Genomic DNA, 14,547 nt, shown 5'->3' on the forward strand with positions numbered 1-14,547 from the left:
AACTATCTCGTGTGCACAAGATACATGTCTAAAAAAAAGAAAAAAAGAATTTTTTTATTTTTTTTATAACTTTATAAAAAGTTTCTCGTGCGCATGAGATACATGTCTAAAAATAAAAAAATAATAATTTTAAATTTTTTTCCTCCCCCATGTCCCTTTAGGGGCTCCGTACTAATTCTTATTTTTACACTTTTTTCCCCAAAATTCCATTGCATGTTATACTCTTCTGCCACCACCAGATGGCAGTATAAGTGTCCACATAAGCGGCCATAAGACCCCAATTCAGTAGTGTACACAATTTTGGAAATAAGAGGTAAAAGGTGCTGTCCACGCATGTGGCCACTAAGGCCTTTAGAGGCTAAATTAGAGTCGTTGTGAAAAATGATGGTAAAGTAGGAGTAGAGTACGGGGTGATGTTTGAGGCTGTATTCACGTGCCCTGCAGGCATCATCTGATAGCGCTGGGTGTGGCCGTGGACATCCTGGGCTGCACCGGCACCGTGAGCCAGAGGGCGACCGTCTTGCACAAGTTCATCCTGCTGGCCCGGGCCCTGAAAGACCACGCCCACAACCTGTACGCCTTCTCCGCCTTCATGAAGGCTCTGGAGATGCCTCAGGTGGGCCGGCGCCGCCGAGAACTCCGGCCGAGTCCCGCTGGGGACGGCGTGGACACGGCGGTCACGTGGGTCGGTTTGTGCGTGTGCGCAGGTGCTGCGGCTGGAGATGACGTGGCGGGCGCTGAGGAGGAACCACACGGAGAGCGCCATCTTGTTTGAGAAGACCCTCAAGCCCTTCATGAAGTCGCTCGTCGAGCGGGACGGTGAGCGCTGAGCGAGTCCGGTTTTTCTGGCATTGGGAGTGTACGGAAAGGGGCGGGGCCAGACACAGTCAATTGGTGGCCACTTCCTGACAACAACAAATGTCCTCCATTGTTGTTTACTGGCCTTCTAATCCTTCTTGACTTGACTGCTGCCTCATCGTTTCACCACAAGAGGGCAGCAGAACAAACTCACTAAGGGCACATTTTACTCAAGTAGTACATTTTGGTGAGGACCTGGATAAAGGCACTCTATGTCGTCGTCGTCGGCGGTCACTCGAAACGAGTATGACTGTCCTCCGTAGGAGGACGCCTGTGCGTGGAATCTTTTAATGTGGGGAGACTGGTGCACGGTCAGCCACCACACAGTCCTTGGCATTGAGCGGGCCAGGGTCCAGTGGCATGGAGACCAAGACGACTGGGGACCCGTCTTTGCTGCAGCCTTCATCCGCCTTCCCAGCCGTTGTGGTGCATTCCGCTGCCGCCATCTTCCGCCTGGTCCACCGTTGAGGCGGTTTTCACTATTCGCCCATAGCTGGGGTTATTTACCCATAGCTGGGACAGGGGTTGACTGGGCACCAGGGCATGTCCACACACCGGTGGGCCTGCATGCCCCGTCTCTGGGGCCCCCTGCTGCTCCGAGATCCCGTACAACTTAGCCTGGAACCGCGAGGTTCCAGTTACCGTGTGTGGCCACGAGGAGGCATGTACGAGTCTTGACAATGGAGAGGCTATGTACCGGCTGAGGAGGCTTATGCACTCGGCTCCTCTTTTCGCCCTCTGAGACAGAGGGCTAGCCGGCGGCACTAGCTGAAAGCAATGAGTATCAGGCAGAAGCAGCATGCAGCATAGCAAGCAAAAGCGGCATGCAGCATGCACTAACTACAGGTACTACTACTCCAAGGCTACTGCACTAGACGCATCACATCGCCCTGTGCGATGTTTTCTGCACACACACACTCTATGTGCACCTAACGATACGATCCGATTCAGAATCGATTTTTGACTCAACACGATCTTCAATTCAAACCAATTCTCGCAATGTATTATTTTGTTTAATAATTATAATGAAACTTTTTTTTAAAACAAGTTACAGGTTAGAAATGTCCCTTCTTGTTGCATGGAGATGGCCTAAAAATCTATTTAAAAAATGTTACAAATAAATAGATAAATATATAAACATATATTTGTGTGTATATATATATATATATATATATATTTATTTGTTTATATATATATATATATTTGTACGTATATATGTGTGTATATATGTTTATATATATTTGTATGTATATATGTATTTGTATACATACATATATTTGTATGTGTATGTATATATGTGTGTATATACATACATATATGTATGTATTGTATATTTATTTGTATATATATATATAAATATATATTTGTATATATGTGTGTGTATATGTATATGTACATATATATGTATATATATATTTGTATGTATATGTCTGTGTATACATGTTTATATATATTTGTATGTATATATGTATTTGTATATATATATATATATATTTGTATGTGTATGTATATATGTGTGTATATATATATACATATATGTATATTTATTTATATATATATATATATATATTTGTATATATACTGTATATATATATATGTATGTATGTACATTTATATATGTACTCGTACATGTGTATATATATAAATATACGTATATATTTGTGTATATATATATATATATATATATATATGTGTGAAAAAAAAGGAAATATATACAGTACATAAAAAAAATGTTGGTCCTTTTTTGAAAATTATGACTCAAAATTTAGAATTGGAATAATTTCTATCAGGATTTTTGCTGATATTGTATTAGATTAATATTGGTATCGGCCAAAACTGTATCGGTGATAAATGATAAAATATGTTTTTCTCTGCTCAGACTCGGTGGTTGGAGGTCCCGTGGCCGTTCCTCACCTGGTTCCTCTGCTGATGCTCATGGAGGGCGAGGACCCCGTGGAGAACAGCGAGCGAGGCTGCGAGCTCCTCTACGACGTCCTCCAGAGCGCTCGCCGCACCGCGCTGCACGCCCGCGACCACCAGCAGCACGCACACACTCTGCTCACAGGTACACACACACACACACACACACCCGCTCACCTGGTCCCTCACACTCTCTCTTGCGCCCAGCAGGGTGGACGCCCATCCCAGAGATGCTGGAGGCGCTGGGCACCGAGTTCGCCCTGCGTCTCTTCTGGGGTCAGTCGGGGGCGCAGGCCGACAGGAAGGAGCGCTACGAGAAGTTCGACAAAATTCTATGCGTGCTCTCGGACAAACTGGAGCCCGTGGAGATCAGCGCCAAGCAGCCCCAACAACTTTCCTGATCCAAAATGTGACGTAGAAGAAAAGCGAGCAGGTGTGGATGCCAGCGCACACAAGAACAACACTGGATTATTATTATTATTATTACTACATCTCCATCTTTTGTTGCACTTCCATTTGCTCCTCAAAGCACACCTTCTACCTCGTTTGCAAAGACCAACCAATGAAAAACTTTTTTTTTCTTAAAAGCACGGTGGTCTAGTGGATAAGACGTCTGCTTCGCAGTCAGAAGATCTGGGTTCAAACGTACTCCCACATTCCAAAAACATGTTGTGTAATAATTGTAAATAATAATTGTCCTGCTGATGACAGTCTCGAGTGTCCGCTCTCTCCGCCCTCAGCTGGGATAGGCTCCAGCTTTTAGGGAGGAGTTCGAACACTATGCTAGATGTGGACCACCTTGGCCCCCCCTTTTGGGAATAATACAACAACACTGACATTTATTGGTGCCGTTCACATTTTTAAATTATTCTAAATGACATTCCCTGACCCCCCCCCCCCTCACTTTGTCCTCAATAAATGTTTGTGCTGCAACATTTTCTTGTCGGACTACTATCGTTTTTTTAATTTAACGTGTTATTATTCATAACCAGCCCCCCCCCCCCCCCCCCCATCTCGTCAGAATCTCCCCAAACGTTTGTGCTGCAAACATTTTTTGTAGGGATGTCCGATAATGGCTTTTTTGCCGATTTCCGATATTGTCCAACTCTTAATTACCGATACCGATATCAACCGATACCGATATATACAGTCGTGGAATTAACACATTATTATGCCTAATTTGGACAACCAGGTATGGTGAAAATAAGGTCCGTTTAAAAAAAAATAATAAAATAAAATAAGATAAATAAATTAAAAACATTTTCTTGAATAAAAAAGAAAGTAAAACAATAAAAAAACAGTTACATAGAAACTAGTAATTAATGAAAATGAGTAAAATTAACTGTTAAAGGTTAGTACTATTAGTGGACCAGCAGCACGCACAATCATGTGTGCTTACGGACTGTATCCCTTGCAGACTGTGTTGATATATATTGATATATAATGTAGGAACCAGAATATTAATAACAGAAAGAAACAACCCTTTTGTGTGAATGAGTGTAAATGGGGGAGGGAGGTTTTTTGGGTTGGTGCACTATTTGTAAGTGTATCTTGTGTTTTTTATGTTGATTTAATAAAAAAATAAAATAAAAAAAATGATACCGATAATAAAAAAAACGATACCGATAACTTCCAATATTACATTTTAAAGCATTTATCGGCCGATAATATCGGACATCTCTAATTTTTTTGTTTTAACTATACAGTCTTTTTACAGTTTATATGTTATTAATGTGTTAATATTCATAATCAGCCCCCCACCTTGTCAAAATTACTCCAAACTTCTCCCAATTGTTTGTGGTGCAATATATACAGTATATACACACACATGTATACACAATACACATATATACATGTGTATATAATACACATATATACATACATACATACATATATATACACATATATACATGTGTGTATATACATATATTTGTATATATACACATAGATACATGTGTATATACACGTATTTGTATATATACATATATATATATATATATATATATATATATATATATACACATATATATATATTAAGATTAAAGATTAAAGTACCAATGATTGTCACACACACACTAGATGTGGTGAAATTTGTCCTCTGCATTTGACCCATCCCCTTGGGGAGCAGTGGGCAGCAGCGGCGCCGCGCCCGGGAATCATTTTTGGTGATTTAACCCCCAACTCCAACCCTTGATGCCGAGTGCCAAGCAGGGAGGTAATGGGTCCTTTGGTAAACATATATATATATATATATATATATATATATATATATATATATATATATATATATATATATATATATATATATATATATATATATAAATACACAAATGTTATTAATGTGTTAATATTCATAATCAGCCCCCACCTTTGCCCAAAATTGGCCCAAACTTCTCCCAATTGTTGGTAGTGCATTTTTTGTTTTTGTTTGTTTTTTATCAAACTGTTATGGTTTGTGTATTAAGTTGTTATTATTCATAACCAACCCCCCCACCCCCACCTTGTCAAAATCTCCCCAAACTTGTCCCGTTTATTTGTGCTGCAATTCTTTTGTCTAACTCTTATAGTTTTTTTTTGTTTACTATGTTTTTTGTAATTTTGTTGTAATTTTCCGTGTTATTATTCATAACCAGTAATAAAAGTCCGCCTACAGCGGAGCCAACTGGAGGTCCTTTATTCCGCCCCAAAAAAACCACACAAAAAAAAACCACGCCAACAATACCCCATTTACAATTCATGACTTGAATATTAACCAAGTATTAGTGATATTGTTGTTATAAGCGCTAACGCAGAGGAACTACTTTGAGCCACACATTGTCAAAGACAGCTAACTAGCTAACGTGGCTATGTTGACATCTTCCACTGATGAGCTGCTTTCTCACCTCAGAGCTTGTGAAAAATGATTCTGGATCATAAATAATGGTTCTCACCTTGATGGTAGAAGGACGAGGACATAATCCTATAAGTTGGTCAACTTTGACATGCAATTGAGACCCCAGGAAATGGCAAAAAAACGACACAAAGACGCTTGGTTCCATCCCACTTTTCTTCCAGATGGATTATGAGTCATTCTTCAACTAAACGGGAATATAACAAGATTCTATAAATAGGCATCCCAATGACAGCAGACATTGTACAGTAAGTGATGTTTTATTACGTTTTTGTCTCTCATAAAGTCTGCAGTGGGTAGAAGAAAAAAGTGAACGTCGGGATGCACTTTCAAAATAAATGTATGCTTAAAATGATATACGAATATGAATACGTAAATATTACATGTTATTATGAATGTGCCAGTTGCTACATGACATATATATACTTACATCATGAATATAAAACCTTCATGAAGGATGTTTTTTATAGAGATGTCCGATAATGGCTTTTTTGCCGATATCCGATATTCCAATATTGTCCAACTCTTAATTACCGATCCCGATATCAACCGATACCGATATATATACAGTCGTGGAATTAACACATTATTATGCCTAATTGTGTTGTGATGCCCCGCTGGATGCATTAAACAATGTAACAAGGTTTTCCAAAATAAATCAACTCAAGTTATGGAAAAAAAATGCCAACATGGCACTGCCATATTTATTATTGAAGTCACAAAGTGCATTATTTTTTTTAACATGACTCAAAACAGCAGCTTGGAATTTGGGACATGCTCTCCCTGAGAGAGCATGAGGAGGTTGAGGTGGGCAGGGTTGAGGTGGGGGTGGGTGGGGGTAGCGGGGGGGGGGTGTATATTGTAGCGTCCCGGAAGAGTTAGTGCTGCAAGGGTTTCTGGGTATTTGTTGTGTAGTGTTTATGTTGTGTTACGGTGCGGATGTTCTCCCGAAATGTGTTTGTCATTCTTGTTTGGTGTGGGTTCACAGTGTGGCGCATATTTGTAACAGTGTTAAAGTTGTTTATACACAACCCTCAGTGTGACCTGTATGGCTGTTGACCAAGTATGCGTTGCATTCACTTGTGTGTGTGAAAAGTCGTAGATATTGTGTGACTGGGCCGGCACGCAAAGGCTTTAAGGTTTATTGGCGCTCTGTACTTATCCCTACGTCCGTGTACACAGCAATGAAACCGATACCGATAATTTCCGATATCACATTTTAAAGCATTTATCGGCCGATAATATCGGCAGTCCGATATTATCGGACATCTCTAGTTTTTTAAGATTGTTAGCTGACCTTTGATTGCATTTATTTACTTTTTAGAATGCATAAAAAACTAAACTCAACATAAGTCCTACATAAGGATTGTGAATGATAGGGACATAAAAATAAAAAAAAGGTGCAGTTCCCCTTTAAGACAAAAAAAGAATGGGACAAACGTGTTGGATGACGTCACTAGTCAGAAAACGCACTTTAGAAACAACTTTAAAAAACGTAACAGGTCGGCTTACTTTGATATTTGCGACGATGACGACGACGTCACCAACACGCATGCCTGCGGTCGTCGGGACCCCAGCACGCAGGGAACATGCAGGAGGGCGATGTGCGGCTAAGACACTGTTTAACGTGAGGGGGGGGTCCACAAAACATGTGACGTTGTCCGTAACTTATAAGGAAGCCCGATTGGCGACCGCGAACAGGTGTGCCTGATTGGGCACAGGTGAGGGAGTTGGCGCTCAGGCCCGAGTGGCGTGAGGAAGCGAACAGGAATAAGGCAAGAAAATCAGGAAAACAAAGAAGATGTCAGACGTGGTGGTGACAGAAAAGGGAAAAAAGGTAATAAAAAGGACATGTTTGATATTTAATGTACAATAGACGTTATGTGCGTGGACCAGGTGGACGAGCTCCAGTGTCAGTCAGGCTGCAGCTAACCAGACTGTGACCTTTCAACAGCGAACACAACATGCTACGGTGCAGGGGGGCGTGGTTTCGTTAAGTGTCCAATCAGGAAGTGTGGGGGGCGTGTCTTCAGCAGGTTGTTAAATATTTTTAAAAAAGTCACTAACTGCGCCGATCAACACTTTTATACATTCAGGAGTTAAAAATAAAAGAGCGAACCTCCGTTAGGAGGAGCGCTTGATGTACGAGGACGGGATGAAGCCTTCCTCGCCGCTGGCCCGAGTGACCCTCATCCAACCGTCTCCTTTGTCCTCCTCCATCACGCTCAGCAGCTCGCCCTCCGTGATGGAGATGGTGCCCTCGCTGTTGCCTGCGTGGAAATGGAAGAATGAAGACGGAATTAGAAAGGAGGAGGATGAAGGAAGAAAGACAATGGAAAGAAGGAAAAGAAAAAGAAGGAGAAGAGTTTGAGTTTGAGTTTATTTCGAACATGCAAGCATACAACATGATACATCACGAAGAAGGAAGAATGAGATAGATAAGAAGTTCCTACTTCTTCTTCTTGAAGAAGAAGAAGGAAGAATAAAATAAGAGGAGGAAGGAGAAAGTACAAAGAAGAAAGAAGAAGATGGAAGACAAAAGAAGGAAGAAGAAGACAAAAAAGAAAAAGAAGAAGAAGCATGTACAAAGAAGAAAGAAAAAGAAAGAAAGAAGAAGAAGGAGAATGAATAAAAATAATATAGAGAAGGAAAAAAAAGAAGAAAAAGAAGAGGAAGAAGGAGAAAGTACAACAAAAAAGGAAGAAAAAAGAAAGAATAAAGGATGTATAATAATAATAATAATAATAACAATAAGAAGAAGTAGAAAGAAGAAAAATAAAATAGAACAAAAAGAAGAAGACAAAGTAAAAAAAGAAAGAAGGAAAAATAAAAAGAAGAAGAAAGAATGATATAAATAAGAAGAAAAAGAAGATGATGTTAAAGAAGAAGAAGAAGACGTGGGAAGAATAAGAAGGAAGAATGAGATAGATAAGAAGAAAAATATTATGTTAAAGAAGAAGTAGGAAGAATGAAGAAGAAGAAGAAGAATACAATAAGAGGAGGAAGGAGAAAGTACAAAGAAGAAGAAAGAAGATGACAGAAGGAAGAAAGAAGACAAAGAAGAAGAAGCATGTACAAAGAATAAAGAAAATAAAAGAAAGAAAAAGAAGGAGGATGAATTAAAAAAAAGAGAAGAAAAAAAAGAAGAAGAAAAAGAAGAGGAAGAAGGAGAAAGTACAACAAAAAAGGAATAAAGAAGAAAGAATGAAGGATGTATAATAATAATAATAATAAAAATGATAATAATAAAAATAATAACAATAAGAAGAAGTAGAAAGAAGAAAAAGAAAATAGAGAAGAAAAAGAAAAGAAGACAAAGTAAAAAAAGGACGAAAAAGAAGGAAAAATAAAAAGAAGAAGAAGAAGAAGAAGGAAGAATCAGATATATAAGAAGAAGAAGATGATGATGTTAAAGAAGAAGAAGAAGAAGAAGAAGAAGGAAGAATAAAATAAGAGGAAGGAGAAAGTACAAAGAAAATGGAAGAAAGAAGGAAGAAAAAGACAAAGAAGAAGAAAACAAAGAATAAAAAGAAGAAGAAGCATGTACAAAGAAGAAGGAAAAATAAAGAAGAAGAAGAAGGAGGACGAATACAAATAAAATAGAGAAGGAAAAAATTAAGAATAAAAAGAGGAGGAAGAATAAGGAGAAAGCACAACGAAAAAGGAAGAAGAAAAAGGAAGATGGAAGAAAGAAGGAAGGATGTATAATAATAATAATAATAATGATAATAACAACAAGAAGAAGAAGAAGTAGAGAGAAGAAAAACAAAATAGAGAAGAAAAAGAAGAAGACGAAGTAAAAAAAAAGGACAAAAAAGAAGGAAGAATAAAAAGAAGAAGAAGGAAGAATGAGATAGATAATAATAAGAAGAAGATGATGATGTTAAAGAAGAAGAAGAAGGAATAATTAAATAAGAGGAGGATGGAGAAAGTACAAATAAGAAGGTAGAAGATGGAAGAAGGAAGAAAGAAGGACGAATGAAGAAGAAGACAAAGAAGAAAGAAGAAGAAGAAGAAGCATGTACAAAGAAGAAGGAAAAAGAAAGAACAAAAAGAAGGAGGACGAATAAAAATAAAATTGAGAAAAAAAAGAAGCATAGAAAGCAGAGGAAGAAGAAGGAGAAAGTACATAATAGCACACGGAATGTTCTATTAGACAAAAAGAAATGTTCTCACGCAGCGGTTCTCAAACTTTTTCCACCAAGCACTCGAGCTGTGAATCTTTGATTCTTGGAAGTAGCGATTCTATTCAGGATCCATTCTCACTTCCAACACATTCTCACAATGTGTTATTTGCTTGAATAATTAGAATAATACTTTTTTCAAAACAAGCTTCAGGTTGGAAAAGCTCCTTCTGGTTGCATGGCCTGAAACATATTCTAAAAATGGATTCTTATAAAAAAATAATAATATATTTTTTATAATTACGAATCGATTTGAGTCGGGATGAATAAGAATCACGATTCAAATGTGAATCAATTAGTTTGTGCACCTCTAGCAGACATATAGAATATAATATGGAATATATAAATGTCATAAACACTTTTCCCCCCTCAGGAACTATTTCACTTCAATAACAAACTCACATTTGTCATCATGATTGCATATTCTTTAACTCATCAACACCACATACATCTGACCCTGCTACACCCAACACTTGACAGGAGACAACTTGGTGTAGTCGGAAAAAAAAAAAAAAAAAAAAGGAGAAAAAAAGGGCTTCGCTACACATCTTAAAATGTCACCTGAAGTTCTGCCATCTATTAATGAATTAAAGTACCAATGATTGTCACACACACACACGAGGTGTGGCAAAATTATTTGACCCATCACCCTTGATCACCCCCTGGGAGGTGAGGGGAGCAGTGAGCAGCAGCGGTGGCCCCGCCCGGTAATCATTTTTGGTGATTTAACCCCCAATTCCAACCCTTGATGCTGAGTGCCAAGCAGGGAGTTAATGGGTCCCATTTTTATAGCCTTTGGTATGACTCGGCCGGGGTTTGAACTCACGACCTAGCGATCTCCGGGCGTTACACAAGGCATCTACTCTAAGTGTAAAAAGAGTGCTGCAGCGTGAATAAAAAGTGTACCTTCAAAGGTGTACAAGGCCGTGCATTGGCCCACGGGGGTCTCCACGTCGTCGAAGTCGTCGTCAAACTCCGAGTAGATGTTCTGGTTGTTCTGGTTATTCTCCACCCTGTGGGATGTCCACCCGAGACAATTTGATTTAAAAAAATCCCTCACAGGTGAATCTTTTCAACATTATATAGTGGTCGTGTTGGCAATAAGGAGCTAAGATCTTGCTATCGATCGATCGATCGATCAATATTTGTGATTAGGCAAGGCTAGGAACATACCTAATACGTGGCCAGTTCTTTAGATACTCTATTAAAAAAGGCTCAGTTAGCATTTTTGGGTCAAAACAAAACCTTAGAAATGATGCGCAAGAATGACGTTAAATATGCACGTGTGTTATGTGAGAGGGTGTACCTAATGAAGTGTCTTGAAAGTGACAAGAAGGTGAGGAGGTTTTCTTCTTACGTGAGCGGCGTGTTGTTGTTGTTGATGCACTCGTCTCCTCCCACCGCCTCTGACAGCCACGTCTGCAAGGGAAGGAGCCACCGTGAGGAAGAGGAAGGAGACAGAGGAGGAACAAGAAGAAGGAGGAACAAGATAAAGAAGGAAAAAGTAGACGGAGGAAGAAGAAGGAATAAAAAGAAGGGAGAAAAAGAAAGAAGAAGAAAAAAGGAAGAATGAAGACGGAATAAGAAAAGAGAAAGATGAAGGAAAAAAGGAAAAGAAAGAGAAGTAGAAGAAATTGAAGAAGAAGAAGGAGGAATACTGAGATAGATAAGAATAATAATAAGAAGATGATGTAAGATGAAGTACAAAGAAGGAAGAATAAGAAGGAATAATAAAATAAGAGGAGGAAGGAGTAAGTGAAAAGAAGAAGGAAGATGATGGAAGAAAGAAGGAATAATGAAGAAGGAAGAAGAAAAAGAAGAAGAATGAATAATGAGATGGATAAGAAGAAGAAGATTATGTTAAAGAAGAAGAAGCAGAAGAAGAAGAAGGTATAATAAAATAAGAGGAGGTAGGAGTAAGTGCAAAGAAGAAGGAAGAAGATGGAAGAAAGAAGGAATAATGAAGAAGGAAGAAGAAAAAGAAGAGGAAGAATGAATAATGAGATTGGTAAGAAGAAAAAGAAGAAGATGTTAAAGAAGAAGTAGAAAGAAGGAAGAATAAGAAGGAATAATAAAATAAGAGGAGGAAGGAAGAAGTACAAAGAAGAAGGAAGAAGATGGAATAAGGAAGAAAGAAGGAATAATGAAGAAGGAATAAGAAAAAGAAGAAGAAGATGTTAAAGAAGAAGGAAGAATGAGATAGATAAGAAGAAGAAGAAGAAGAAGATGATGATGATGATGATGATGTTAAAGAAGTAGAATGAAGGAAGAAGAAGGAATAATAAAATAAGAGGAGGAAGGAGTAAGTACAAAGAAGAAGGAAGAAGATTGAGGAAGGAAGAAAGAAGGAATAATGAAGAAGGAAGAAGAAAAAGAAGAAGAAGAAGATGATGTTAAAGAAGAAGAAGAAGAAGGAAGAATGAGATAAATAAGAAGAAGAAGAAGAAGAAGAAAAAGAAAAGAAGAAGAAGATGATGATGTTAAAGAAGTAGAAAGAAGGAAGAAGAAGAAGGAATAATAAAATAAGAGGAGGAAGGAGTAAGTACAAAGAAGAAGGAAGAAGATGGAAGAAGGAAGAGAGAAGGAATAGTGAAGAAGGAAGAAGAAAAAGAAGAAGAAGTAAGAATGAAATAGATAAGAAGAAGAAGATGATGTTAAAGAAGAAGAAGAAGTAGAAAGAAGGAAAAAGAAGAAGGAAGAATAAAATGAGAGGAGGAAGGAGTAAGTACAAAGAAGAAGGAAGAAGATGAAAGAAGGAAGGAATAATGAAGAAGGAAGAAGAAAAAGAAGAGGAAGAATGAATAATGAGATAGATAATAATAATAAGAAGAAGAAGATTATGTTAAAGAAGAAGAAGTAGAAAGAATGAAAAAGAAGAAGGAAGAATAAAATGAGAGGAGGAAGGAGTAAGTACAAAGAAGAAGGAAGAAGATGAAAGAAGGAAGGAATAATGAAGAAGGAAGAAGAAAAAGAAGCATGTACAAAGAAGAAGGAAAAAGGAAGAAGAAGAAGGAGGATGAAGTAAAATAAAACAGAGAAGAAAAATGAAGAATAAAAAGAAGACAAAGAAGAAGTAGAAAAGTACAACGAAAAAGGAAGAAGAAGGAAGACAGAAGGAAGAATGAAGGATGTATAATAATAATAATGATAATAATAATAGGAAGAAGAAGAAGAAGAAGAAGAATAAGAGAGTGTACTTCATATTTAGTGAGTTCTCCCTTCAGATGGCCGATGCTGTGAGCTGTTTCTGTGATCTGAGGCTCCAGAGTGGACGGGTTTCCCATTTCAGGATTGTGCTCGTACACACCCTTCATCTTCTCCAGCGCTTCACTGGGAACACACACACACACACACACACACACACACACACACACACACACACACACACACACACACACACACACACACACACACACACACACACACACACACACACACAGACAATAAAGTAAACACATGATAAGGGGACTGTAGTTCCCACATGGTGCAGTAGATGGCAGTGTTACTCTGCTTCTTAACACACGTCTGAATCATGTTTACACACTTTTTCACGGCAAACTGAGACGCATCAAAACTGATGTTGAGGTGGAAATGTAGCCGCTAGCTTCACATTTCACCTGCTGTGGCACCTTCGACCATTGACATCTTATAAGTAGACGCAGCATTGGTTGCTGTGACGCGAGAAATTGGGCCGCCATTTTGAAGTGGTGATGAGGAGCCAAACTGACAGTTGACAGGTAGAAAACAAAGCTGGTGTTCAGCGTTTTCCTGCTCAAATGAGCGGACTGTTGAAAATAGGAATCGGGGGATTATTTTTCACAAGTAAGATTTAACATTAACGTACTATTGGTTGTATTTTGTGAAAAGAATATTACCACAGAGTTGAGAAGGAGCAAAGATCTTCAATAGTGCTGAAATCGTAGCCGCTAGCAAACAAGAGTATGACCATAATAGAATTGCTTGTCAATAAAATTAATTACATTTAAAAATGTCATACTTGAATAACATAAAGTTGAAATAAATGATTGTGACACCTAAAACAAAATTCACCAGCCGCCACTGATTATGATGCATTCTCATTTTAGGCAAAGTATAAGACAATACTTTCTTAACAGTATAATTATAACCAGGAAAAAGTGTTCAAGTAACAATATTCAAATACTAACATTGTTGGGTAAGACAGAATTTGGTTTTATTCTGAATCCAGTGAAACAGATTGGTGGTTTTAGCTGATATAAAGACTTTCAGCTGTTTATATATGTTTATGTTTAAGTATTTGGCAGACGCTTTTATCCAAAGCGACATACATAAAAAATACATATAAAACAATCAGTGTAAACATGATCATTTAAAGGCCTACTGAAATGAATTTTTTTTATTTAAACGGGGATAGCAGATCTATTCTATGTGTCATACTTGATCATTTCGCGATATTGCCATATTTTTGCTGAAAGGATTTAGTATAGAACAACGACGATAAAGATTGCAACTTTTGGTATCTGATAAAAAAAAGGCTTGCCCCTACCGGAAGTAGCGTGACGTAGTCAGTTGAACATATACGCAAAGTTCCCTATTGTTTACAATGATGGCCGCATGAAGTGAGAGAGATTCGGACCGAGAAAGCGACAATTTCCCCATTAATTTGAGCGAGGATGAAAGATTTGTGGATGAGTAAAGTGCAAGTGAAGGACTAGT

The 14,547-nt window shown here is 38.2% G+C and overlaps 2 protein-coding genes across 5 annotated transcripts in view; one reads left to right on the forward strand and one right to left on the reverse strand.

Annotated features, from left to right (window-relative positions):
* Positions 1-3,709, forward strand: part of sh2d3a (SH2 domain containing 3A) — a 35,121-nt gene extending 31,412 nt beyond the window's left edge. For 2 of the 3 annotated variants that reach the window (XM_062026560.1, XM_062026558.1), the window contains 4 exons: positions 445-616; positions 708-819; positions 2,738-2,923; positions 2,986-3,709. In XM_062026560.1, the coding sequence (XP_061882544.1) occupies positions 445-616; positions 708-819; positions 2,738-2,923; positions 2,986-3,179 (664 nt within the window). In that variant the 3' untranslated portion in view covers positions 3,180-3,709. The remainder of the gene's footprint in view (positions 1-444; positions 617-707; positions 820-2,737; positions 2,924-2,985) is intronic. The other variant, XM_062026559.1, reaches the window with a different exon arrangement.
* Positions 3,710-5,848: 2,139 nt separating this feature from the next.
* trip10b (thyroid hormone receptor interactor 10b) overlaps positions 5,849-14,547 on the reverse strand; it is a 68,433-nt gene continuing 59,734 nt past the window's right edge. For both annotated transcript variants that reach the window (XM_062026561.1, XM_062026562.1), the window contains 4 exons: positions 13,050-13,182; positions 11,210-11,271; positions 10,759-10,865; positions 5,849-7,938 (listed from right to left, as the gene is read on the reverse strand). In XM_062026561.1, coding sequence (XP_061882545.1) covers positions 7,793-7,938; positions 10,759-10,865; positions 11,210-11,271; positions 13,050-13,182 — 448 coding nt within the window. In that variant the 3' untranslated portion in view covers positions 5,849-7,792. The remainder of the gene's footprint in view (positions 7,939-10,758; positions 10,866-11,209; positions 11,272-13,049; positions 13,183-14,547) is intronic.

This window comes from Entelurus aequoreus, linkage group LG18 (genome assembly GCF_033978785.1).
Source record: "Entelurus aequoreus isolate RoL-2023_Sb linkage group LG18, RoL_Eaeq_v1.1, whole genome shotgun sequence".
NCBI lineage: Eukaryota > Metazoa > Chordata > Actinopteri > Syngnathiformes > Syngnathidae > Entelurus > Entelurus aequoreus.